The 27,560-nt window shown below is 40.3% G+C and overlaps 1 protein-coding gene across 1 annotated transcript in view; it reads right to left on the bottom strand.

The window, feature by feature from the left end:
• igsf21a (immunoglobin superfamily, member 21a) overlaps positions 1 to 27,560 on the bottom strand; it is a gene marked incomplete at both ends in the record, with an annotated part of 166,536 nt that overhangs the window by 97,157 nt on the left and 41,819 nt on the right. Inside the window, one exon of the mRNA XM_079217800.1 lies at positions 17,628 to 17,740. Coding sequence (XP_079073926.1) covers positions 17,628 to 17,740 — 113 coding nt within the window. The remainder of the gene's footprint in view (positions 1 to 17,627; positions 17,741 to 27,560) is intronic.

Below are 27,560 nucleotides of genomic sequence, written 5' to 3'. Positions count from 1 at the left end.
TTTGAATTGCAATGTTGAAACAATAAATAGTAATGCAAGTTGTAGGACTCCACCGCAGCATTACAAAACTGCTTTTTAATGGGACTTTAATTTATTCAGGAGAATTACTTCCTGACAAGTTTATAAAATTAACCAAACCACAAAAATAAAAACAAATATTATACCTTTTATTTTTTGAAGCTCATTCATAAAAAAGTACCTCCTCATTAATCTGTCAGGATGACATGATTAACACCACCAATTCAACGGCTGCACAAGAGATGAAAAAGCAGTGTCAATTGCCCGGGTCTCATGGCATTTAAAAAAAAGAGCTTGATTGCATAGACGCAATCTCGCCTTTGAACACCCTCTGAGGCTCTTTGGCGATAACTACCACGAGGAGTAGCTGTCATGGCTGGTAGTATGACTCACACCAGGCGCGAGAATGATGTCCTGGATGAATATCCTTTAGCCCCACTGGGAGTGTGCTGTCCTGCTCCTCTGATGTCTTTGAGTGTCTTGGACCTAGAGGTCAACATCTCATTTTACACGGACAAAAATCTATTACAAAACCTATCTCTCTCCACATGCATTAAACCCGCTGGGGAAGAGAGGCTTTCCTCTAATTGTTTTTCCTTGGCTGCAAAGCTGGCCTGGCTATGAGTGAACCCAGTCCATATTATGTCTCTGATTGGGGCGAGGGTCATTCAGACCCATCATTTACACATTGCTATGTATAGTGTGGCATTATTCAAAGAGCCTTTTTTCCCCCCATTCTGGGAGGAGTGCATGCCTTTGCGCCGGACTGAAAATGAACTCTGTATTAAACAAACCATTCCAATACGAACACATTAGAGTTAATACTCACGCCCATCAACTACCGACGGCACTTTGCAGACTGGAGCACTTACATGTGAATTTACAGTGAAATTCTAATGTTGACCTGCTGTGTTATGCCCATACTGCACATTGCTGTGAAGGCAATGCATCCTGGGAGTCATAACACTTGCTCCCATGATCCCAACGGTCTAGCACAGTGGTTCTCAGCCTTCTTTCAGTGATATTTCTTCAGTTGAGTACCCCCTGACCAGTGCAAAGCATTTGTGGTTGAAACAAATATAATACTGTGATGTGCCATCAGTGTCTGACTTAATATAGAATATATACAATTCAGTTGATGCAAGTATACTTATATTTTATTGAATATTTATAAAATAACTTTAAATGGATGCTCATTTTAAATATATTTTTAAAAAAAAAATCTCACGTACCCCCTGAAGTGCCTTCACATATCCCCAGGGGTACAAGTACCTGTCACGACCGGGTGTGAGAGGAAGAGACTCAGGAGTAGAGGAAACAGACAGGAGGCCAGGTGGAGGGCAAAATCAAAGCTGTATTTTACTAAACAAAATCGGAAACAAACACTAGAAAACTACAGCTACAGCTTCAACGCTAAGTACATACATGAGCGACAAAGAAGACAATCCTGCAACTGACAAGGAGAAGACACTAAATACACAGGGGAAGACAGGCAACGAGGCACAGGTGGAAACAATGAGGCCGGGGCTTTACAATCACACAGGTGGGAGGAGTCTGGAACGAAAACAGGTGCAGGGAATAAACAATCAGGAAACACTGGGAAGACACACATAGAAACCACAGGGTGTTACAGTACCCCTGTTCTGCCCTGCTTATGTTAAAGAAGTATTTAAGTTAACTGTTATGTGTTTTAATTGTTCTTCACGTGTTGTACAATTAGGAATAGTGACTTTCGTTTGCATGACTTTTTGTTAGCATTTCAAGGTGAATTGTGAACTTAAGGCTGTTAATATGTATCTGCTATTCAATTAAGATGTTTTGTATTTTCTTTTCTAGTTTTACTCTGATTCAACGTTGTCAAGATGATTTGATGTTGAAAGTCAATAAAGGAGCAAGTACGCTCGCATTCCTGGCTCTTGAAAAGGAGTTTGGCTAGCTGTTTATCTATGTTAACACTTTGGAAGTAAAACACATAGGGAGAACAGTACAACCCCCATTTGAGAATTACTGGTCTAGCGGTTCCTTTAACAGTAATGTACTTCTCAGCGCTGCCATATTACTGAGATTACAAAGAGTTACTGCATTTCATGGCTGCTCTGCAATGGTGTTGCGTACCTACTGTGCACATCTGATGAACAAGATGTTCTTGAACATAAGATAAAGGACTACAAACCAACTGAGCATGTTTGTCAATGTGAAGGGAAAGTCATTCAGTAAAAACCTGGATTTTTTTTTAACTCTTTTTCCTATTTTACTTCACGGAACAAAGAAGCATGGTCAAGGCCATGTAGAAGTTTCTTTGAAATCGACAGACGGCTCAAATGGCTCTCTCAGCTTTTAGTTTGTCACTCTGAAACAGCAGGGCGCCACACTGAAAAGCCTTTCCTGGCAAATTGTTACAGTGAAGCAGCCTCATCCTTTTACAACATCTCTGCACCTGCAGTCATCCTCATGAACAGGAAACAGGAACAATGCTGAGTGATGTCCGTGGCGGTGATGTCAGAAAAGCCACATATTTGTAAGAATAGAGGTCAAGTCTGACCACCTTGTTCCGTACACTATGTTCCTTCCGAATACAATTATGTCATTCTCGCATTTCGGTTATCATTTGCACCAAGACTAATGTAAATGCAAAAAAAAAAGAAGAAAGTTGTTGTCGCCACTATTTAATGCTTTGAGGTTAATGTATAGAGGTCTTTTTTTGTTTGTTATCTTCCTCTTTCAGCTATCTGCATTAGGGGCGCCAGAGTAAATCATCAATTTCCATCTGGTAACCTCGAGCAAACCGCTATGGAAGTCAGATTTCCTGAACAACCTATTGGATTTGGCCTGGGTCTTACCAAGAAGCCGGATGGGGAAGGTTACATGATGCATGTTTGGTTGTGGGAGGAAACCAGAGCACCCAAAGGTAATCAGCGCAAATGTGGGGAGAACATGCAAACTCCATACAGAAAGGCCACGACTAGAGATCAAACCCAGAATGCTAATCACTGCATCATTCACGACTCAGTATGCCAATGAAAATTGCCATTTTAATGAACACTTTTAGTTGTGGTTTTTAGATTCAGCATCTTTCTGATGTCGGTCATGTTTCATATGGCATTTTCTGGTGTTGTTTGTTCTTTGTAATGTGTTTCTTGTCTGCTGGGAACTTTGTCTGTTGTTGTCTGTAATGATTTTGATGACAAATGAGTTTCCCAACTGGGGATTAATAAAGTTTTCTAATTTAATCTAAAATGCTCGACCATTTCTCCTCTATCGTCTATAATATCCAGTGATATAGAATCTGCGGGGGAGGTGAAACACTTTATTCGATGCTACATTATCGTCCACGCAGTGAATGACGGCTTGAAAGTATTTTCTAAATAATTCAAAGGGCAAAAGGCTTCTCCGTAATGTTCGCATGAAAATTTCCCTGAAGAATGCAGGACAAAGGACTTGGACTCCCACGGATTGGGGAATTTACCTTGGACTTTCCATTAACAAAGGGTCACAAAAACAACAAAACTCTTCAAAACAATACCAGAATTGGAAAAATACATCTTTACAATGCATCTTTACATGACAAAACTCTTAAGATGGAAACAAACCAATGCTTCCATATGAATTGTCAAAAGCAAGTTAGTGTCTCCAAGGAATACAATTCACATGATCAAGGATGTACTGTATGTACAAAAGTGCTAATCTAAAATTGGTGCTCTTAGCTGAAGTACTGATAACCTTTTAAAACTCTAGCTCGTGTTTTTCTCTGCAGTTTGCTCTCAAGGGTAGTCTCTTGCTGGACAAAGATGATGGATGGACGAGTGAACAGAAGCCTTCAAGCAAAGGTCACGTCTCAAAGGGAGAAATTGATGAAGCTCGTTGCTGAGTGTTTAACTGAGTGTTTAACTCAGCTGGCCCACGATTACGATGAAAATCAAGTAAACTCTACAATAAAGAACCACAAGAAGATATTGCATGTTGCTTTTTGTAATCCGTTTACCGTGTTAATTAACATTTTTAATATCCTATTCTCCTTGCCGGGGTGCATTTGGTTTCCCAACTGTGTTCGCATACAGTAGCTCTTCAATTTGTGCTCAAGTGGGAAATATGGTACAAACAATTATGACAAGTTAATTTTAATTACCATTTGGAAGATGATTGTGATTTTTCTCCTCATACTCTACAGAAATCCCTGATCAGCACGGTTAATTTTCAAAACTAAATGTGTTTTGTAAAAAATGTAATGTGTCCTGGGTTATGATTAACATATTAAGGAAATGTTGGGAATTAGCGTAATCTGGTAGGTGGCAAAATGTTAAAATAACATCAAAATAAGAACTTATTTCATATGTTTACTGTCAATATATTGGATCTTGCTGTTCAATATCAGCTTGTAGCAACAACAGGATGATTAAAAGTATTTGTTTGTGGTTATGTCGCGTCATTTACAGCACCTGGTTGAGGTTAGGGAAAGGTCATGGTTTTGGTTTTCGTACAGAAAAAGTCTGCAATGACTTGAAGTACAAGATGCAGCATGTTTACTCAACATTAAAACCACTATCTTTCATGAACATTAACTCAATTACTGCACATGGGACTAATCCCCTCACCAAAAGATGAGGATGTCAAACGAGGAGGACGATGTCATTAGGAACAAAACTACTTACTTAGATTTAGTAAAAACATAATGGTTTGGCTTACAATGAGTCTGAAAAGTGAAGCCAATATGGAAGTGCCTTAAGCTTGCATTCTTTCTACTGGTCAACAGGGGGCGACTTCTCTGATTGCAAAAAGAAGTCAGATTGTATAGACTTCGATGAGAGAATTACTTTACTTCTCACTGGATTTATTCCCTCAGGAAACATTGTAAACATGAGTTTATGGTTTCAATCTCTAGTTTCAAGTATTCTCCAATACAGCATGATGCTCATTTAGTAAATGATGGTCCCATTTAGAGTCAAATAGACCATAATTCAGGGTGTGCTTTAGGACGGGGCTACCTTGTGCTTGACAGTTCGCCACCATGGTGTACTATATATTTTCGTCTTAGAACTTTTACTCTTTTAACAGTGTGTTTTCATGAAAGTTTATTGTAACAATTTGTTCACTAAAAAAGTTGTACCACTCATGTCAAAATGCTGAACTCAAGGCTTCAAAACGGCAATCCACAATCCAGTGTCTGACGCTGACTTGCCATATAGAGTCTACGGTGAGATTTCTGTGTTTGTTTACCCAACCATCCACCCTGACCTCCTCCCTTTCCAGACTTCCGGGAACTATAATTGGAAGCATCTCTGTGATATATCAAAAACAAACATAATCTAATATATATATATATATAATAAGAAGATTCCCTCGAACAATTCTCGACGCAATTTTGCTGTAGAGAATGTAATTTGTTTTGGGGAGAAAGGGCTGGCACAAGATATATCTATGATTATTTTCCTCTATATTATATATTATAAGATGTTATTCAGGCCCTTGAGTGGATTTGTCTGGATGTAACAGCTGCAATTGAGTTGTATTTACACACAAATATTAATAAATAAGGGAACACTGCAATTGGTTTGGTTATGAATTCAAACCTAATTGGCATATTAACAATACCTTGATTGCAGTATTATTAATATCATATTACTTTTATTGCAGCCAGGTTGCAGAGGAGTGATGGTTCACTCTGTAAACAATGCATTACGGATTGCCAAGGAGAGTCAGGTTTTCGGAGGGGGTGATTTCAGAGCGGGGCAGTTTGGCCCCAGGCTCCTCGTTTCAATGGAGCCAAAGCCTTGTTTAAAGGAATCAACAACAAAACATAAAAATCATTTGGAGAGTGACCTCATTATTTAGTCGCAGCACAATAAAGAAAACAGGCCTACTCTAGTTCATAATTGGGATGTTCTGGAGAAAAAAAGACTCCTTCATGATCATTAATATTTCCTTGTCTTGTCTGAATATGTTTCACTTTCATGACGTCCGTTTAATTTGAATTCTAGAGCAGATTGCTGCTTTCATTCCATTTATTTTTGGGGTTTACAGTCTGTATCCAACTGAAGATGTAGAATATGTGCCCCAAAAGTATTGACCCTAATGAGCACTTATTAACTCCTCGTCTTTATTAAGTGCTGATAAGTGGTGTCCCAATTAGCTCTGGTACAGTGATGACATACCCACTGTGTTTCAATGCCGTTCACTTAATGCCTGCTGGAATGTTGGGATGGCCACCTAATGACCCAGAATAGAAAGAAGAGACGATACAGACAGACATTTCGAGATGAATGAATGGATGATAACTGTGGTGCTAAGTGTGTTTGTCTAAATTGTAAATAGCAATCAATATTATCAAACAACTTCCCCTTGTTGGCAAAGCACGGACTAATTTAGATAGCGTCAATCAGAGGATAATTTGGTTACATTATGGTCTCCCTTTTATTTATTTAGTTTTTTTTAATTTTATGTTGAGTTACTGTGAAGCTCTCGTAGATAAGAAACACATCAGATGAACAAATATTGCTGTAATGACCTATTTCTATAAAACGTTCAATGGTTTCTGCACCCACACTGATGTTGCATCATGGACTATTAATGTTGGATTTGAATGCAATTATTCTGAAGGAACAGGCCAACACATATTACATGTCTTGTGCACATGCAAAATGTATAACGGTTGTCACATGTCATTATGTTATTTTCAAAAGGGATAAGATTTGTCGCCATATATATTTATGGCCCTACTGCAGTGGTACGCGAATAAAAGCTGAAATATAATTACAGAACCTCTAACACAATATAGTCTCACTGCCAACTCGTAAAACGTCCCAGCTTGCTTGGTCAGTGGCCCTCGGTTGGAAACTATTACACTCTAGGTACCCGTCTAGAATTAGTTTTGGATGAGTGAGGGTGTGTGTGTCAGCATATATGTTGTGTATGTATAATGTCTATTTTGAGAGATCGTGGTTGCCGTTTATAAAGCCACTTACGGGACAAAATAAGTCAACATTGACTTTTAGTTCAAGACGAATAGCGGTCTCCTGAGTGAAAGTCCAGTATTTGTAGGCGTAATATAATACCAGCTACACTTATGCTTATCCTACTATATAAACGTATATATATATATACTTTTGACAATGAAATAAAGTATAAGTCCCTGTGTTAGTTTGAAAACACTATACACCAGTGTCCAAGACCAGAGAAAACCACACACACACATACAGTATCTCTTGGAACATTTTATTGCATGTATGAACTCATGTAAAATGGGTCACAAATAAATTATTTCATTAAAAAAAGGCTGACTATCGGTATTTTTGTTTTAAATCAGCAGAATACTGTAGTTTTCAGCCGACGACGTGACCCTGTAGTGCATTTATTGGGGACTATTTTCAGCTGTGGATTAATACACATTTGGTGCTCTAGTGAGTATTTACAGGAGCAGAACGGTGTATGTGGATCACATCAAAACACACTAAAGTGCCCATGTTCATGGTAATGAAGGAACATGCCACCCAGTGCAGCAGTGTGGCTCAACAGGGGGGTTTTAATAGTTTGTGGACAACAATGAAGCTCTACGGCACAGAGGAATCCACCATATCATACACAGACTATGAAATATGAAAAGTGATATGATTATATTATAATTGTATCCTATAAAGTATTTGAGTTTCTGAGTTTGAAGCGAACAGCATACTTAGTTAGTTGGTATATTTACAGAGCAGTCATATATCATGTGCTTCTATGTGGGTGTGGAAGTATATCTCATCACATTCAATCAAAATTAAACAAACAAAGGAGTGAACAAGTTAATCAATATATGAAAAACTAAATAAGTAACTGTTTTGTGTATTTCGTGCCTCAGGAGGACCGCATAATGTGTGTGTTGAAGCACAGTAGGGGTCACTGCTAATACCGTCCTGGCATGACAATGATTTACTCCTCTAATGCAAATGTCACAAAGAGGCTCTGATCCACTCCTAATCGCTGAGTAATCACTGTCTTGTTTGATCCTTCTGTAACTGTAAAAATGGATTTAAACAATCTGGTGGTGAGATTATGAATTGTCAAGACATGTCGAAAACTGGAAGAGCTACAGTAAGGCTTAAACAAAACAGTGAAGCATAAGCAATAACTTCAAAATCGAAATCTTCTCCCAGATGGCCATTGTTATTGAAGTAGAATGAAGCAAGCCTTTTGAGATCCATATAATCAACTGTCATCTTTCTTCTACAAAACAATGTTCAATTGTTTTACAGTATCCACACACTGTGATTATGTTAAATACGGTCATGTAACCAATTTCTTGCGAAAATATAATAAAAAATCGATTGAAAATGAAATGTGCCATGCAACACTTTTGTGATGCGTTTATAATACAGTATAAACTATACCCTGATGCTTATATTTACCATAAAGATAACAAAAAAGTATGATGTAACAATGAGGAAATTAGAGTTTTTTTTGTCCCGCATAATAATTTCTTGAATTACCAAATTATTCAGATACAGAGTATGCTTTTGATAGATACCTAGGGATCTCTGAGAGACGCATTGAATGAGGAGACATTGTTCACTATTACCGTAAAAGTCGGGTTATACGCCGCTACTACCTTCGGTCATTGTCCCCATTTGCACCCCGCTGTAGCCAGCTGGCGCTCATGCTAGTTCTGCGCTAAGTTCCGCTAGCTCTCCGCTAACTTCCACGAGCTCCCCGACAATCACCAAAGGTAGGTACCAGCCCCGGCTCTACACCCGACATGGGCAGAGGGGACTCGGACAGTAGCAGCAGTAGCGGCCAGTAGCAGCAGAAGCGGGGAGCTAGTAGCAGCGCTAGCTAGCGCTGCTCCTAGCTTGCTTGGAGACTGACCAGAGGTAGTAGCGGCTTGTAACCTGACTTTTATGGTAGCTGCATGGGAACAACATATTCCGTTGTCGTCATGTAGCGTAGGCTTCCCTTCAAACTGATAAAGGTAGGCGTTGGGCGCCAGACCGGAGCAGAAGTTGCTAGGGTAACCTTTAATCTGTCAAATGTACTGGAAGCTACCTCAACCATGTTAGAGGGTTTCCCTTGATAGCCTATTAACCCCGCTACAATAGGCACAAGATTTACAAAATACACAAACCAAACACATTTTCATTCACGTTTTACTATATAACTGGCACCAGGTCCATGAACAATGAACAACAAGATAAACACATTAGCAGAAATCAGCTCTCAGATCAGCACGGCAGTGATCAGTCCCCTTTTGTTGCTATTAGAATTTGCGGATAAAAAGGGACTCATCTCGTAGTTTGCTGACACAAAGTGTGTAATTATCATTCAATGTATAACAGGCTGCTTATTTGCCCCAGTGGCATTCCCAAAGGGGAAGGTTGCTGTGCAGTGATCCATATCGCCTTATCTTCAATTCCCCTCGGGGCCCTATATTCGGCATGGAGCAGCAGGCTAATAAAGATGACAGAGGTTTGTGCCACTGCTTAAAGGGCCATGGCACATTTATGTATGTTTACAGACAAAGAAAAGGTGTGGAAACATAGTGAAAGTGATTTTAAAATCTTCTCTCCAATTGGTCAGTTAGCCAGCTCAAAGACAAGGGAAGTCTTTCACTTGATGTGTATGTATTCAGTATTTTCTCAATCGCATTAGTTCATTTTCTGAAATGGTCTAGCTTTAAATTCTAGTTATTGTCATCGTGTGAGCCGGTCAAGAACTGGTCAAAATGCTTGGACGTTTTTTTCACCATGCCAGTCAATCCTGGAAATATGTACAAATCTCTGTTTTGTTCTACCATTTTCCATTGACTCTGACTACTTACTGGACAAGAGTGAATCTCTTTGTGTATCGCGCTGAGCTTTTTGGATTCCAATTTCAACTCGAGGTAAAAGTAAAGGAAGAAGTCAACACAGAACAATACTGTAGTACACAGAAAAAGGTTGTGCACATTTGTATGTGTTCAGTAAATGTGTTTGGACTTATTGTTTGGAGGAAAAATAATAAAATCTCACTCAAGAATTGACCCAAAGTGACTGAGGAAAAACTGTAACGTAGCACTTGAAATCCTATATTAATTGTGACGTGGGAAGGAGCTCACTGGTGAGTTCCCTCTCAATAAAATTAGATTTGGTTGAGGACACAGAACTTGAGAAGACAATGACCACATCAGGAGGCAATTACTCGGGCTGTTGATTGCTAAATGTGTTATCATTACACTGCATGTGGCTCTAGTTGGCCGCCTTGAAACGCACATTGTTCTTTCACCGAAAGGAACGAAATGTCTCATTTTGTAAAATGCAAAGAAGTCAATAAATAGATAAAAGAAGAGCAACAAACATGTGTATGTATCTGTTCTGTATATCCCAGATATACTTCATATGTTGCTGAATAAATCACATTTACACATATTTGTTTAGACATCTTTTGCAATCAGAGACTCATCTGCCGGTTTGTTTGTTTTTTTCCCCGGTTTCGGGACACGTTTTGAGAGCTTTCTGCTTCCAAAGGGCACATCAGTGTAAAGCTATTCCTTCTGATGGACTCACAATCAGAAGTTGAACCCAAGTGCAGAAGCAAGATGAAGGCATTGGGGGAATATTCGGGCGTTTAATGATGCTACAATCAAACGAGGAGTCGCGAGGAGAACAACAAACTCGACTGCCAAGTAGGGCACACTAGCTAAATAACTGACTGGGCATGAGCCCTAACAGCAGACAAAAGGAACTGCGTTACACTAGCTGTTTTCTATCGAGGAAAAAAGTTCAGTTCCGATAAAGCTGGCAGATTTGTATGTGCAGTATCAGGAAATTGTGTACAGTCGTTTCTTTCTGGAGCTATAAGCGCAACATAATTTCATTGTGCATGATTATGCATGTGACAAATGAGCTTGATTTGATTCAATTTCAGCACTAAGTGAAAATTGACTAACAGAGTTTCTCTCACAATCAAAACACGCATATCCAATCTTAACTAATGGGTACGTTCAGACAGGCGGACAGAGACCGTGCGTTGGCCATGCACACACTATTCCAAGATGACTAAACCCCTTCTATAAAGTACAAGGAAAACAAGACATTTCTCAACCTACACAAGCACACTCGGGGATTAAACTGTAGGAAGTTAGACACCCAAAAACCCCACAGGAGTGTGCTGTGCGTACACACTCGGCGAGCTCTCTTCTGTACTCACAGATCCCAGTTGCCCAGGCAACCCTGTCTTGAAGATTTTAAACTCGGATTTAACATATGACGCCTCCCGTGTCTCGCCACAGTCGAGAAAGAGGATTACTGGCGAGAAAATGGCTGCACTTTTAGTTTGGAGTGTCCGGTAAGAAATCTTTGCCATCACATTTTTAGGAGGTAACATGTGGCCAGAAAAAGACTTGTATGTCCCTCTTATGTAACGCACATAATGTAATGCACTCCTATACTGCTTGGCTTACTGTGACAGGAGATAAGTCATTTGCATAGCTGTTATATTGTGCTTTGACACTGTCAACAGCTTTAATGGGATTTGTCAAAATGTGGGCCACAAGTAAATCTGTAAAATACCACCAGAGGCGATGTAAGAGTTGGGGGTGCAGAGCTTGTGTGGGCATCAAGCGTCTCACTTTTATCTCAGAATGACTTTTTCTTGCCGTGAGTAAGACTGGACGTTTGGGTCAGTATTTTACATACAGGACTATTTTCACATAATATAAGCATCTCTCAAAGCAGCTGGCGTGTGTCCAAACACAGCTGGCAAACACATGTACGTCTGTGCCATTAAGATAATGGCAATATGTCGAGATGGAGGAACTGTGCATGCAGCATTCGGATATGAGAACCCCAACAGTGTCCGTTCATGACGCATGACCATTATGGGTGTGAGTTGATGCATCATTTTGAAGCATACGGTTTATATATACTTTAAATCCAAGTAGATACATAGAAATGACTTTCTCATTCGAAGAAAAACAATGAAATAGCTCAATTTAGAGTGAATGAACCATTACAAAATTACCCATTATGGACAAAGTATGGTTATGTCTTGACAACTTGGAAACCACATGGTTGAGGGGAAGAGCAGCAACTTCTGGTGCGGCAAAATTAAGTTCAAAACTGCAGTTCATCAAATGGCCACTTGTGGCCGACTCCAATAGCGAGTCAATCCCCGCAGTCGCCTATAAGGATGTTTAAACAGCTCACACATTTAAATGATGACTTAAAGTTAGGCATAATTGACGGCGTGGTTGCTTGGAGTGACAGATGGGTACCATAGCAGGTTTCTTGCCACTGGGTTCTTTGCCCATTTTGGGATTAGCCGGCAGTTAGGCTGTATCTGCCAAGATGGTGGATGATGCCATTTGAGCTAAAACATCATGGAGACTACCTCCATGTTGTGTACAGTCTGTGCCCAAGATCACTCCATGATTCACCTATGCAGTACTCCCTGAAAGATGCCCAAAGGTTTGCGCTATTGTAAGCAATACACTGATATTTCTGAGGGATTGTTACTGTAGCAGTAACAGTCCCTCAGTGGAATCCTTCACATGCCATGTAGACAACCTCTTCCAATCCATTATGGGATTTTAGAGTATAATTCATAGTGGATACCTTTACACACTCAAATAAAGTAAAGTGTAAATGTATGGCACTAAATAGCGAAAAGAGAGTGATTTCTGAACGGACGTATTGCTCAAAGTGTCTCATTGTAAAGCTCACTGTCAAACTTGATGCTTCTAATATAATCTGTGGGGGCAGATGGTTTCATTAAGATTTGACAGGCTTTCAAAAGTATTAAGTTGATGATTGAGATTTACGACTCTTTGGTTATTGTCCTTTTTAGTCATTATAAACTATTGAATTGTTTTACTGCTCCAACGCTAATATACCAACACACCCGCACGAGAGGGGAGGAAACCCAACATCACAAATTCTTCAAAGTAAAAGCCCCAAATAACAATTAAGAACCATAATGTCTTTCCCTGACCGCAGCATATTATCACATACATACATATTCAGCTACGGTATACCTCATGGATCACAATGATGCTTTTAAGATATGGTTAGTGAGCTTTTTCAAAAGCAGGCAGAGAGCTAATGTTATTGCTATTTCCCAAGCTAATTAGACTTGTTTTTTTGTGTTGCATCTTAAAACATTTATGACCATCTGACAATATGAAAAGATGCTTAACATGCACCTATGGAGTCTTTCTGTTGACTCAGTTATTACCATCCACTAATAAACTATGCACAGCTAAACATCTACTTTGCAATAAAACAACTAAAGATTTGAATTCAAGTAAATACGTAGATAAGTGGTATAAGTGCATCATTTAGCTTACAAAAAGATGCGTTCCCAAATTCCAGTAATTTCTGGCTAGCTCTTGCTCACAATAACCCACGAAAGAGTATGTTGTAGTTCCTCATCATGAAGGACACAACATGTCTCTGTTTATAAATATTTTGTGTTTCACGTCGTCTTGCTTCAGTATGTACACACAATGCACATGTAGGAGGAGGGGTGTGGGTTCAATTCAGCAGAGAGCAGGATTATAAATTTAGGTGAGTTTGAATCCTAATAATGAAATGGCTAGTGGTGGACACAGCTGAATGATGAGATGAGCATCAGAAAACCGGCTCAGCCAGCAAACAGGCGAGTGCTAAATTAGGGAAGTGTCTCGCGGAAGATACTCGCGTCGGTGAGAGAGAGAGGATCCCGGAAGAGTTATGTCGGGAGGATGGAGCGGCTCCGTAATGGGCCGAGGGAAGGAAGTAAGGAAGGAAGGAAGGAAAGAAAAAGGGAGAGTTGCACTCAAAAGGCAAGATAACAGACCCCTCTTGCTCCAGCCCCGTCAGCGTGGTTTACCTGGTGAGGTCCCATGTGTGCGTATTCATTAGAATGACATGAATTCAAACGGGCACGGCATGAGATGAGCTCGTCTTTTGAGGAGTACTGTGCCACCACGCTGACTCCCAAACAGGCGGCGCATAAGCTCCGGCCTATCAAATGATCCATCATTGCTATTTGGTGCGCTATTAAAGCATAATAGACAGTTTGATGGCATTACATATCCGTAGTGTTTAAACCAGGGGCCTGTCAGTATTCACTACAAACCTTCATGTGGCCTGTAATACAAAGCCATAGACACTTGAGAGGCTTAAATTTATTTGCTCTAAAAGCATTAGCTGCAGGGTTATATAACGTCCATTACCGGAGTCCGTTCTCGCCCTCACTCTGTCTGTCTGCTATTGTTGAATGAACTTGAATAGGAAATACAGCAAGGGATCTTATGCTCTTTATACACATCCGTGGTGAGGGACTATAGTACAACATAGTGCACTTTTGTTTGTCTGTGAATGACTTCTGGCAAATCAATAATATGTTAATGTCCGCCTATGCTATTTAAAGAAGAAGCATATTCCCTTATTTCATACACCACAGTGGAAACCTCTGGTGGGGATCACATCCGTCTGAGTCAAACTGTTCACTGTTAGCAGATGGAGATTTTGTTTTTCTTTATTTCTCTTGCAGATTACCATCTAATTGGCGTTCTCTATTTGCTGAATTTGATTGACTTTCAAAATAGAGTACAGCTGTTTGAATGGCGGCTTCAACCACAGGTGCTTCCCCTGCGCAAATTTGTTTTCCGTGTCAAATTCGGTGGCAGCCTTCGACTGCAGCCCGACAACACATTTCACCGCGGCATCTCGTTGACTGTTTTTTTTGGCATTTTGTCACGCGCTTCAAGCAGACTACGGTACTCTTTTTCTTTTTTTTAAATGAGAGAAAAAATGCTTTTTGGCCAGTCTGAAGAAGAAGGATAAAGCAGAGCATGATGGGAGAATCATCATAGTTGTATAGATGTTGTTTCCATTATTGTTATGTATAAAAAAAAGACCCCAAATGAACACCGTAAGCTACACACACCTTCACTCTCTACTCTGTAGTTGTTGTCTGTAGTAGTTTGTACGTTTTCTCCAAAAACTTGTACATAAAAGAAAATATTAAACGCTTTAATACAATTGAAACCCTTGTGTAGCTCATATCAAAGCCATTACTTTTATCTCTCTGGTTGTGAATACAATGCTTGAGAATTTGAGTGAGCGCGACTTGAAAGGTTCTCTAAAAGGAGGTTTATCTTAAGTACATCCTACGTGCTAATTCTCACTGCAGTCTGGATGCGTTCTGCATTCAAATATCCTCAAACAGAATACGTCAGGATCTCACAGCACAAATGAGCGCCTGCTGAAATATTCAGTTGATACAGCCCCCGTCTTATTGGCCGGGCTTCGATTAGATACGAGGATTCCCCAGGTGAGTATCAACCCCAGTTCCACTTAAACAGGAGGTTTAAGTAAAATGAGAAGTCAACATTATTTAGTCAAATAAAAGGCAGAGATTAAAGAAACTTTGGCAGCCGAGTGAGGGTAATTGATTTATAATTTATCAACGGTTGTGCTGAGCAGTGGCCACTCGAGAGTTTCTGCTACAACCTCCATGCTTTCCTCGTGAGAACACTTAATATGGGCAGCTCTATTCTCACAGCGGTTATTTAAACTACAGCTATCAATAGACACCACTGGAATCTGATAGAATATGAGCAAAACAACACTCTCCGATCCCCGCTTGATTAAATGAATTGTCAAAGCAATGAAAGTGATCTATGATACTGAGGTGAACGTGTAAAGTGCCATAAATCTCTTTTTTGTCCTACCTTGAAAGGTCAACATTTGCTAAGATGAGTCCAGAGACGCTGTTTTATTTAAGAAAAATAAAAAGGAGGAAGCAGAAGCTGCTCTGAAGACGGCTTTCTGCATAACTGCTGCTCTCGCCTTAATGAACAGCGCTCTACTCAGAGTGGAGGGTGACACCAAGGTGAGGGTGCGTTCACAATTATCTAATGAATGCTGGTTGAATAATTATCAATTAAGGTGCACAATTCACCAGTAAGGATACTGGCAACAGGTCATTGGGAAGTTTTCCTGGGCCAGTTGGTTGGACCCAACATGATGAGGAGCTCAAATGTGTGGTGTTAACATTTTACAAATATTTAAACTTTTTGTTGAAGGAGGATTCTTGTTTTTGCAGTGAAGGGGTGCGATCAGTTGATAATGCTGCAGACAAAAGTTATCACTATGGCGGTAACAGAATATTATACATATATACATACATACATACATATACATATATATATATATATATATATATATATATATATATATATATTATTTGGTCTTTTTGCCAGGGTCTTATTTATTTGTATTCCCTCCAGCATCGTTGTGGACAAATAAAAAAAAGAAATGTTGAGAAGATAGAACGTTTTATGCCAGCTATTGCTAAAAAAAAAATTACAACATGAGAATAAAAAGGCCACAACAGAGTAATAATGATAAATTAGTATTTACGTCATTGCAAAATGAAATGTATTAGAACTACATTTGCAAACATATAAGAAAACTATAATTTCGAAATGTTGAAAAACTAATATTGCAGATGATCTGAATATTATTTTCAATAATGATATCATTACACTTCCAATGTTGGAAGATGTAGAAGAGACATCTGTATCCTACATTCTAAGTCAATTCAATAGCCCCTTATGGGGATAACAGGATAATTTCTCAGACCTTGGAAAACAAAAGATATAAACACAAACAAAGATATTCAACAGTTTTAAGGCTGAATAGCACTCAGCGTGATAAGCAAACCGTTATGCATGTGTAAAGTCGATGGAGAGCACCTCTGAGACATATCTGAAATCACACCGACACATTGCACTGTATTCTCATGAGCAGAGCCGCCCTGGCGACGTCTCCGTCTGCGTGCTGTGCAGTTGTTCGCCGTGGAAACGCATCAGTCTCTGATTGTATCATAAGCACAAGCATGAACAACAGAAAACAGAGCAAGAATGCATTTCATGGAGTGCCTACTGTTGGCTTGGTTGATAACATTCCAGGCTCCGCAGTCTGTCTGTGGCATCATTATACAAATCCAATCATCCCCCAGCGACTTCACAAAACAATGTTTTGGGGTGTCAACCGCTTTAAGCAAATCTGTATCGCACTCAAGAATTGTTGTGGACTTTTTTGGGGCAAAAATAAATAAATACGGTCAGACATGGGTGTACCTGCAGGACCTGCTTTCCAATCCAAGTGCTTTTCAGTGTCTCCCTCGAAGCGAAATAAATGTATCTTCTGCGAAATATATTTTCCCAGATATGTTTTACCAACCGCCGCCTTTGAAACACGCCGGCTTTAAGGAGCAAATTACCGCTGTCATGGACTTACAAAGGGCTTTGTGTTGTTGTTGTTGTTTTCTCTCTCCTCCAACAGCCATCTAATTATTGCCAGCACTTAGGCAGTGTAGTACACCAACTGGGATTTTAATAACAGTTGAGTCGCCAGCTGTGAACTATTAAGACATGATGGTGATGACCAGCAGATTGAGAAATCAAATTCCCAAGCAACAGCCAGTGATGCCTCCCATACAGCTGGCCCAGGATAATAGCTGGTGTCCTAACAGTTGCAGTTTGACGGCGCACAACGTTTTCTGCTACCCAGCAGTAAACCTGTGATATGATGATTGGCACTGACCTCCTCAGATGCTGGAGACAGAAGCTAGTGCTTAATGGCGTTTGGAAAGTAGATGGGTTTACTCACCCTGTACCAGACAATCTCTCGAAGCCTTCCGTCAGTTTTGAAGTTACACTTGAGAGTAACAGTCTCTCCCACAACAACAGGAGGCAGGGGCTCTATGGTAACTGTCAAATATCCTGGGGGGAGGGAGAAGAAAAAAACAGTGGAAAAGAGTTGTATTACAGTCATATACAATAAAAACACTTTGCTTGAACAAGAGCTGTGTTTTTCTTTCTTCTTTCCTGTTAAGTTAAATGTTGAACAACAGCAATAAAGCATGGATTTACACAATATGACACAAAATTGACTGACTGAGTCTGCCGTCTCTTTTGGAATAATGCCATGTTTCATCTTTATGCAATTACACAACAAGCACTGTCCCACATGGGGGTTAAGTATCTTGGTAAATAGCACTCCAGTTGGAGTTACTTAGGGGGCTAAGAGCGTTCACTTTTCATAATGTGTTCGTCGTGGTTTTGGGATTCAAACAAACAGCAACCATTTCTCTAATCGCTCCCTTGAACACTATGCATCATGTTGCTTTTACGGCGGTTATTTATAGAACAAAAAAACAGTTTTATTTGTCCTGTTTTGTTAAATGCAAAATGTGTCTTCCTTGAAACGGACAAATCTGTGAAAACGTGTGAAAATCTGCATAATTGTATGTAAAACACAGCTGCTCCTTAAATTATTTCCATATAATTTACCCCTGCATGTTTCACACATTTATTTTTCTGAAGTTGTTTGGCCTTGAATGAACATGCACAATCAATACACATCTGAGAGAACTGCATCAATTCTAACAATTGTTGAAAAGAACGTGTCTTTCATAATGAAATAATGAGAAATGTGAGAAACAAAAAGTCATATGTGAAAATGCATTTTAAAGGATCATCGATTTCTCATAGTGTGTTTACAAAATCAGAGGATAAAACAGTCTAATAAGTGCTATGCAGTATACAAAATGGGGGAAGCTCAATGTATTGCCAAAAATTCATCTATCTATTTTATATTCAAGTGAAAAGGGCACTTTTTTGACATGCCACCATGCTGGCGAGCAGAGTGAGGCAGCGATGCTGCGTGGGCCGACTTCCACTGACAGACAGCGGCCCTCTGCCCAACATAATGGCTCTTTCAGCACATTCAGTATTTAATGAGGGCATTGGATCTTGTAAAACAGATGGATATCACTGTTAAAATACAAAGCGGGGTAAAAAAAGGACCTCGTGACCAATAATTGTGTTGGTAAAAGAACATAAACCACCACGAGGGCATCAGTGTCTCGCAAAACTCTGAGAAGTGATCACTGCAGAGAAGGAAAGGACGACTGGAGATGAAGAGAGATTCGCAATGCGGTTCTAATTCGACCAACGGAACAAAGCAGTGTGGCTTACAACACCGGATGCACTGTCGATCACTGTCATGGAACCAGTGTCTCTCAAAATGTAACACGTTGCAGTATGCAAGTTGCTTTCATTTAAAGTAATACGTTACATTACATTATTACTGCCTGTGTAGAGTCATGCATTACTAACGACACTACTTCTGCATTATTCTATTACTTTATTTATTATGACTTGTTAGGTTAAAGTAAAAACCTTGTAAAGTTGCATTGTTGTCCTTTCCAGGACCTTCTGCATAATAAACGGTGGTAGTTTACAGTGATGGATTTTAAAACACTGCATAACGTAAACTGTATGGATTTCTGGGTTTAAAGCATATTTAGGAGAGTGCCAAAGAGAGCCATTACAAGGCATTGCATAATCATTCAAAAGTATGCATAGCTTCCTAAACAACCCACATTAGTATGACTAAAAGATGGCTCCTGGTTAACCCTTAAGGACAATTACATGTGTTGGTTTAACCGCTAAGATTACTATTACACATCTATGGCTCTCCCATGAGGCTCCATCCATAAAATAATGGTTGAATCATTTTAGAGATATTGCTCTATAGAAAGATCATTAGTTGTAATTCATAAAGCGTGAGCATCCACTGTGGCCTCATTGGTTCTCAAATCCAGATACAATGTGTCTCTTTAATAGCATGTAAGAATACCTACATACATATTATCATGTGTTGGAAAATCTAATATTTGTTTGTATTTAAGTTGTTTATTTTAAATTGTTGATATTGTTAAAAGGCAATGGTGCTATGTAGTGTATATAGTTAGTTAAAGTGGTAATCTTGAAGATTTTCATTAATACCTAAAGCTAATGTATCAACAAAAAGACTCTTTTCTCTTTATCCCAATCTGAAGGATAGTTTGTCTGTGCAAGCATCAATGTGTGTCGTGTTCGATTTGGTGAAAAAAGGTTGAAGAAAAAGTTGATGGAAGAAAAAAACCTTTAATTTTATAAAATGACTGCAGGATACAGGTGTGGATGTGTGTGGCACGGAACCTTACAGGCAGAGCCAAAGTTAAAGGGAAAAGCATTACGCTGCAGAAAGCCAGTGTCACTTGCCTTTAACACAGATAGTTTTTGGACATCTGGCTTAGTAGACTTAGATCAGAATGTCTCTCGTGTCAGCGCACCTAGATATGCCTATTGAAGAATCTTAATTTAATCAGCAGGCTGAAGAGATCTTCTCTCTAGAGTCAAATTGAATGAATAAACCTTTCCAGCGACTGCATGTCATTAACACAGAGCTGACGCTCTTAGAGAAAATCTGAACCACTTACGACGAACCCACAAGAGGAGCAGCCTGGCCTTGTAAATGTCTCTGTGTGAGTTTTCCAGAGAGGTGGAAGGAAATGCATTTCACAAGTAAAAAAAAAAAAAAAAAAAAAAGTCAACTGCCTCTGCAGAATACAGGGTTAAGGAGACCAACGTGTGCCTGTGGTGAAAGTTCAATTCAGACGCCGTACAGGTTGTAAAATATTCAAAATTCTAGATGTGCTATGCATAATAGAGTATATTATTGTTGCACTTAAACATACTGACACATGGCAAGTGATTGCATGGTGGTCTTGTTGTGTGGTTGCGGGGATTAATTGCGAACAATTCATTGCCTGTGTGGCACAGAGGGAAATATAGCATGGCCAATGACAGCAAACCGCTCCGGAGCGTGTAGGGAGGGATGAGGAATTTTTAAAAGAGCAAATTACATGGGTTATGCACTCATGCCAGGGAAGTTCACATTTCAACTAATCCCTACGAGAAACTGGAGCAGTTGCAGGCTGCACATATTAGGGCACGAAGGCCACGATTCCCGCACATTTCCATCGAATGCCAACCAAATGACTTCATAAATTAGGCGCATTCTATTTGCCAATTTCTTGTTGAAAGTGTTCCAGAAAGCAATATCTCTTCTAATGCCTGACACTCTTGTGAAGAAAAAACCCCAAAACGGGCTAATGTGGGGACACATTCGCGCAGCAAAAAAAACCCCACCAGTTGTTAATTCAACTCTGAGCGTAAACATCAACACTCTGCAAGTGTTTACGTATGTCACCGCCCATCAGAGATAATTCAACACTTGTGATCATTTAGACAGCTGTCCCAGAGGAGCATCGGCACTGAGTGGACACACAAAGTCTCCAATTAGCCCTTGTCAACTCAAAATCCTGAAAAATCTGCATTTAATCTGCGCAGGCTCTCACAAACAATATGCCAGGTTATTAGTTTTCCCCACCAACAGTGATGCCGCCTTGATTAAATATAAATTGCACAAGCCCTCCGTTGTTTATCACATTCTAACGCGTTGCTTTGATTCCGACATATTTCAATTTTGATCAAAATGGGAAGAAAAAAAAAAGACCACATTTATTTTCCTTCATGTAGCAATCTGCAGTAAAACAAAACCATCAAGCAACATCTTTAACTTTGTCAGACGGCTTTAATTCACGATGTACTGACTGAATAAAAGCAGGAAACTTCACTTTGCAGCTTTTTATTTTACTTCAATGTATTATTCAAAATATTCTAATTGTCAGGGGGGGGGAAGTGATTCTGCTTGAAAAAACATGAAAAGAACAATCTGTAAAGCAGTGTTTTATTTTATTTTTTATAAAGAATGTGTTTATTCTTTCAACTGACAACACTTTGAGGAAATATTACTTAAGTGCCAGGCTGGATACACCCAGTGAGCTTGAACAAGTTATGTCTGGCACCGTGAACACCTCCGGTTTAGCTGAGCTTAAATTCAACAGATTTTCATGCTGACGCTGCACAATATCGATCCTCCCTCTGGTACGAGCCCTCCATTCAAAGGGAAGCACCAGGTATATGTATACAGCGCTCGCAGCCACCTACCCAGAAGCTCCTTCAGACGCTCTGCTTTGAAATCCAACACTCCCAAACACAGTGGGTGACTCTCGCGTCGCGGCTCCAACCAACAGCCGGTGTCACAAATAGCTACAATTACTGAGTGGAGAGAGATTAGAAGAAAAACAATGTGGGTGAAGATTTGCAACTTCCTGGATCAACGGAATTATTATCATGGAACGTGAGGGTAAGCATACGGTTCCGCAGCAAAATCTTTGAAAACTAAAATCCATTACACATCCTTGTGTGAGCACATAAGCAAGTGCAGAGTGGCCAGAGAGTGCACGGCATTTAATTGGCTCATATTAGCTGGTTGCAGACGCAGACAAGGCCTCTGGCTTGTCTTAATCCATCAGAGGCGCTGTTGGAACAACATCTAATGAGGGCTGCAAACTATGCTTTCTCCCATTAATAACAGCAATTTGCCAAGATGCAATGAGAAAACAAAACACCGCCAATGATGGACCGGCCCAAAATGTGCCTGTTATTGTGCTTCGTGATTTATGGCCGTGGCCTACCTTTGCTTAGATGTCAGTGCAACCAAATGTATGAGGAAAAAATGGATGGCTGCGTTTCTCAGCTCTCTTCCTCATCTGTGCCTCTGAGCGGTATGAACAAACAGCTGATGTGCCGCGTCTCAAACACATTCATTTTATTAGAGCACATCCTCAGTTAAAAGAAAAAGTAATGTACTGTGTGAGTATATGATGGCGTGGACATGAATATAATACCTCGTGTTTAATTGTTTCCGTTATGACCAAGACGGGTTACCATGGCACTGCATAAGTATTTTGGTCTTTCAGCGAGACAAATCATTTCGGCAGCGTTGTATACAACATCTGTAATTAAACACATGTAATGTGCCTCGTAAAAAAATGTGTCCATTAAACTCCAGCAATGCGGACACCCGCGGTAATCAATAAATTCAGCTAATACCTGCACTGCTGAAGCCAGGTGACTGATTCGAAGGCAGCGGCTTAAGGCAAGTGAGCAATTGGTGAGCTATTAAATGGATGGGAGGATAGCCGACGTATTAATGGTCTTCATGTTCCAGCAGCAATAACCACAGCATTTGTAATCTTTGCATTTAGTCAATGTTCTGTCGCCCTCCTCCCCCCCTGAAAAATGGTAAAGTCTAGAGCCTAAGGCAAACAGGGGTATAGATTATGTAAAGAGAACAAATTATGTATCTCATCTCTTAATAAGAAATATTCACGAAGTGAGGAACTTAGTGGCTATTAAAGCTCTGATATCATAGAAGTACCTTTACTGCCTCATCCTTTTATTTCTTAGAACACGAATAGAAGTTAATAAGGATAATTGGAATCAAAAAGTTAATTCTGAAATTCTTGATGTATGTTCCCATCGCCTGGTTCGGTTACATGGTTAAAGAACGTTAGGAGCAGTGAGGTTTCTACACCGACCGTAACAGGATGTTCTTTTTATATTTGCTGCTATATTTCAAAACCACAGAAAAAAAAGCACATCTTCATGCATTTCCTCATACATGACAATTGTGACAGCTGGCAATACCAAACGTCTGACGGAAGTCAACTACCGACCGATTGAAAAGATGAAATGCTTCCAAACTTCTGTACTTTTATGTGCTATGTGTAAAAACAAGAATAAATCCCTCTTGTATTTTGAAGTAAAATCCATCTCTTTTTCAACCGTTGGCCGTATTTTTGGTTTTTCTCTTCCTTCATCACCTACATGTTTGCTTCATCGCTGAAATGTGGCATCTCTGGTAGTCAGAGCTTTACAGGCGGAGTGCTCAGAGCCGGCACGCAGGCGATTGCTTTGACAGCTTGTGTTGCCTTATTGGTCTCTGGTGGAGCTGTATCTACCTGTGTTGCTGCATCCTCGCATCTCACAAATATCATGGCGTCGTAACCAAAAGTGATGGCCTCGACAACAGGGTTGTAAAGAAATTGACATTTCCTTGTAACGTCAATTGGATTATTTGAACAACATGAACAAAATCAGCCAGTAAATGAGTCCAAGGGAGGGATCTATTCCTATACAATGTTAACAATCAAGATTGATTGTACTCACTTATTTAGCAACAATTGCAGTGTTGAATTAAAGCTACTCTAATTAGATTAAAGGGGTTAAATAACAACTAATAATCATCTCTGCCAGGAGATCATGTCTCATGTGTCTGTCTATCCACACGTGCTCTCATAAAGCCTCCAGCTTGACTCTGCAGTCTAATATTTGTTGTGCTCATTTATGATGTATGCTTCAGGAAACTGAGCTTGTCTTCGCATGCCGGGAGGTGGACAGCTATACCAGTTATATACAGTAGTTAGCTGTTGGCAGCCACTGGGCTGTATCGCTGGTTTGGTTTTCATACAATTTATGGGGCAATTTTTGTCCTTTTTATTTAGCTAATTTAATGGTTTGCCTTTGACGAATGAGAGAGAGAAAACTAGGACCAACTTGTGTCAAGAGCCAGCATATTTCACATCTCGCCCAGTTATTATGTGTTTATTTTGGCCAAACCAGAGTGTGTGATTGTTTGAACAGTGAAAACACCAACCAAGAGGGTTTTATTTAGTTTCCGTCAAGTTCGAATGCGCCAAATGACAAACTGAACCAAACACGGACGGCGACGAATTCCTGCGGTGCGTTTGGCTAGCAGAGCTAATGGGGCTAGCAGCGCTAATAGGCTAACGGGTAAACAAACTAAACACACAGCGGGACTGAAGGTTTCTGGTTCAGAGGAAGCATAAAACAGTTTAGCTACACATTGACAGCTGCAGAGAATAAAAATGAGAGTGCTTCTTTATAACCCGTATGATACGCAGAGGAAGGCAATTGTGGCTTGTATTGATTCAATCCAACATTACAACAGTTGTTATTCTAGACACAAGTAGCAAAGGTCTGAACTCTGCCGAGTGCACTTTCCTAGGGATCGCTGTATAATCTTCTACAAACACACGGCATCACTCCGTGTGAATGAACGCTGCACGTTCAACAAAGTCAACACTTCTCAGGGTGGTGATTTGTGACTGTACATGCAAGCTGAGTTCGGGAAGCGTAGAGTTGAAAGGAGAATGCGGATGACTCCTTGTTGATTTATTCCGTCTAAGAAACACACTCTGCACCGGTGGAGAAGGTCTTCTTTTGTCAACAGAGAGCTGCAGGAGCTGGTGCGTTTTTCAATCAGAGTGATTTACTGTTTAATGAAATGCTTCAGCTTCAAGTGTGTCAGCACCCGTCCGTTGTAATCCACTGCCCTTCCACAAGCTCGTACGGCTATAGTGGATAGCAATCACAGGGAACCCTATCAGTGGGCGCTCACTCTGAAGGGCCCTAGGCATGTGGAATTATCATGTCATTGGGGAAAAGAGCTGGAGCCAGGGAGTAAATGCAACCGGCCTTGCCACATGGAGATAGTCAGCTGCAGTGGCTTGTATGTCATTGTCGCAGTTAGTTGGCCAACTAGAAAGCAATGAATCCCACTCTTCCTTTTCTATCCCTGTATTATGCTCCTCTGAAACTAGAATTGTCTCCTTTTTGTTACTTGTTTTGAAGCTATTTGTTCAGTGGTGTAACCCTCAGTGCCATGCGTCCTGTTAGAAACCCGACATCTAATTAAAAATACACGCCAACAGGGAAACAAGCCCCCCCCCCCACATCCCCCCAACACACACACACACACGCTTTTGGGAGATACAAAGTTTGAGTTAAACAGCAAGCCACATAAGGCTGTAGTAATAAAGACAGAGGATGACCGCTGCTGGAGCATGCAAGTGGGCCCCGGGGATTTGGACTGCCAGACCTTCCATGGTCACATCATCAGGAAAAATGACACACACAGTCATGTCTGGTGTAGATTAGCCAACTGGGAATGTGTATGTACAGGGATAAATGCCCCATTAGCTTGTGTGTGTCCTCTGGAGATTTGCAATGCCCGATGCAATCAGTGTGGGGATTTACCATGCATTTGTTTATACACATTCCTGGAGTGTATGGCAGACAGGACACAAGTAGGTAATTTAAAAAAAGACCAATGCATTTGATCACTGAGGGAGGATTACTGTAAAACAGGCATTTTTGATGATGTGACAATATGTAAAAAAGTCACTTTGTGGCTGTGAGATTCCAGCAAAGGCATTAAAATGTAACACTCATTGGGTTACAGGTGTGATTTCTAGTGTAGTGATTGAAAAATATATATGAAATAGAAAGAGGGAAAAAAAAAAACAGGGATCATACGTTTTTTAACATGACTCCCAACTGAAAGGAAATCTACATGTTGAATAATGAGATCTGACAATTGCAGAATCATCAACAAACTGTCGGCATGAAAGAAATACAAAATGCCAATTATCTTTGTTCAAGGGACCCTCACAACTCGGTCCTCCTTTAGTCAACGTGCTTTCCGTGCACACAAATCCAATGATGCTGTAAAATGGTGCTGAGGTGACTCAAATAGCAATCTCCCCCTGCCCGGGTAACATTCATTGTCATGACATATCTGGTAAACTTTATGAGAATAAAGCTAAAGTTATGACATGTCAGGAGAATAAGATGCATTTTTAGTTGAGAGGATATTGCAAACCTGCATCTTTCTTGCCAGCTAAATATAGATCCATCTGCCATCTCGCTTCATTATTGCAGCTGGATATGATCTGTTATCATTGTACTTTGGCTGCCAATCTCAGTAATTGAGGGAGAAATCAACCAGTTTCTGCTGAGGGAGGGCAGTCTCTCTGCTTTTTGAAAAACGTCTGCACTCAAGAAGTCAGGCACCTACGAGTATGAGAAATATATAATTTGGCGCAGCCATGAAAATGTCTTTGGACGTAGAAAAAAAGAGTTTATATAACAGGCACTTCTGTGCCCCGTTTCAGGGCCATTTTTTGGAGACACAAATGATGTAATTGTGAGGCAGGATTTTTACTGCTTATCCCAATGCCAGTAGACTCCAGGAACTGGTGTCACCAGAGCTGCGACTCTGCACTGAACACAAACGGTTTGTTTGAAGAACAACCTGAACCTTCAACATAGGATATTCTGGATGGAGCGCACGGCACAGTGAGCAAACAGAGCCCTCTGGCTCGGTGCTGCAGGGTGACACACCAAGGAGCTGTCAGCGGCCGAGGATATAGGAGGTAATGAGGTAAATGTTGCTTTTTTGAGCCGACGATGCACTTGTTTGACCATGAAATACTTTGTGTGGTAGGGTTGTGTGTCATAAGACTGTTCTCTAGATTTTGGAAGGGGCGACTGCAGGGACAACACGGGATTCACTCGGTGTTGGCGATTGTATTTCACTGGGATTTAAACGAACTTGGAGTAAGTGGAAAATTAAACATTCCTTGAATCACAGAGAACAAGACATGAGCATAAAGTAACTGGTAAACTGGTATAGGGGAATTGCTCACAATGTCCTATCCAGCATATCTAGAGTCAGCGAATCAGCTGCAGACAGGAAGTGAAGCGTGAAGTGGCCAAAGTGTCTGCTCTGCTCAGAAGTGTTTATTTTTGCCTGAAAAATGAAGTGGACACCTGCAGTCGAAACACACAATATGTTCCCAACTCCCGCCTCAGCCCCCGAAAAAGTCATTTTTTTAATAGGATTTTATGATTCTATTCATTATTCTTTATTCCCGTTTCCATAGAAGCCTCTGGCACAAAGGATTTGGGACTTGTACATGAAGTAAACACATTTAGAGGC

This window comes from Taurulus bubalis, assembly GCF_910589615.1.
Source record: "Taurulus bubalis genome assembly, chromosome: 5".
Lineage (NCBI taxonomy): Eukaryota > Metazoa > Chordata > Actinopteri > Perciformes > Cottidae > Taurulus > Taurulus bubalis.
Note: the sequence above shows the minus strand (reverse complement) of the source record. Positions and strands in the feature narration are given on the sequence as shown.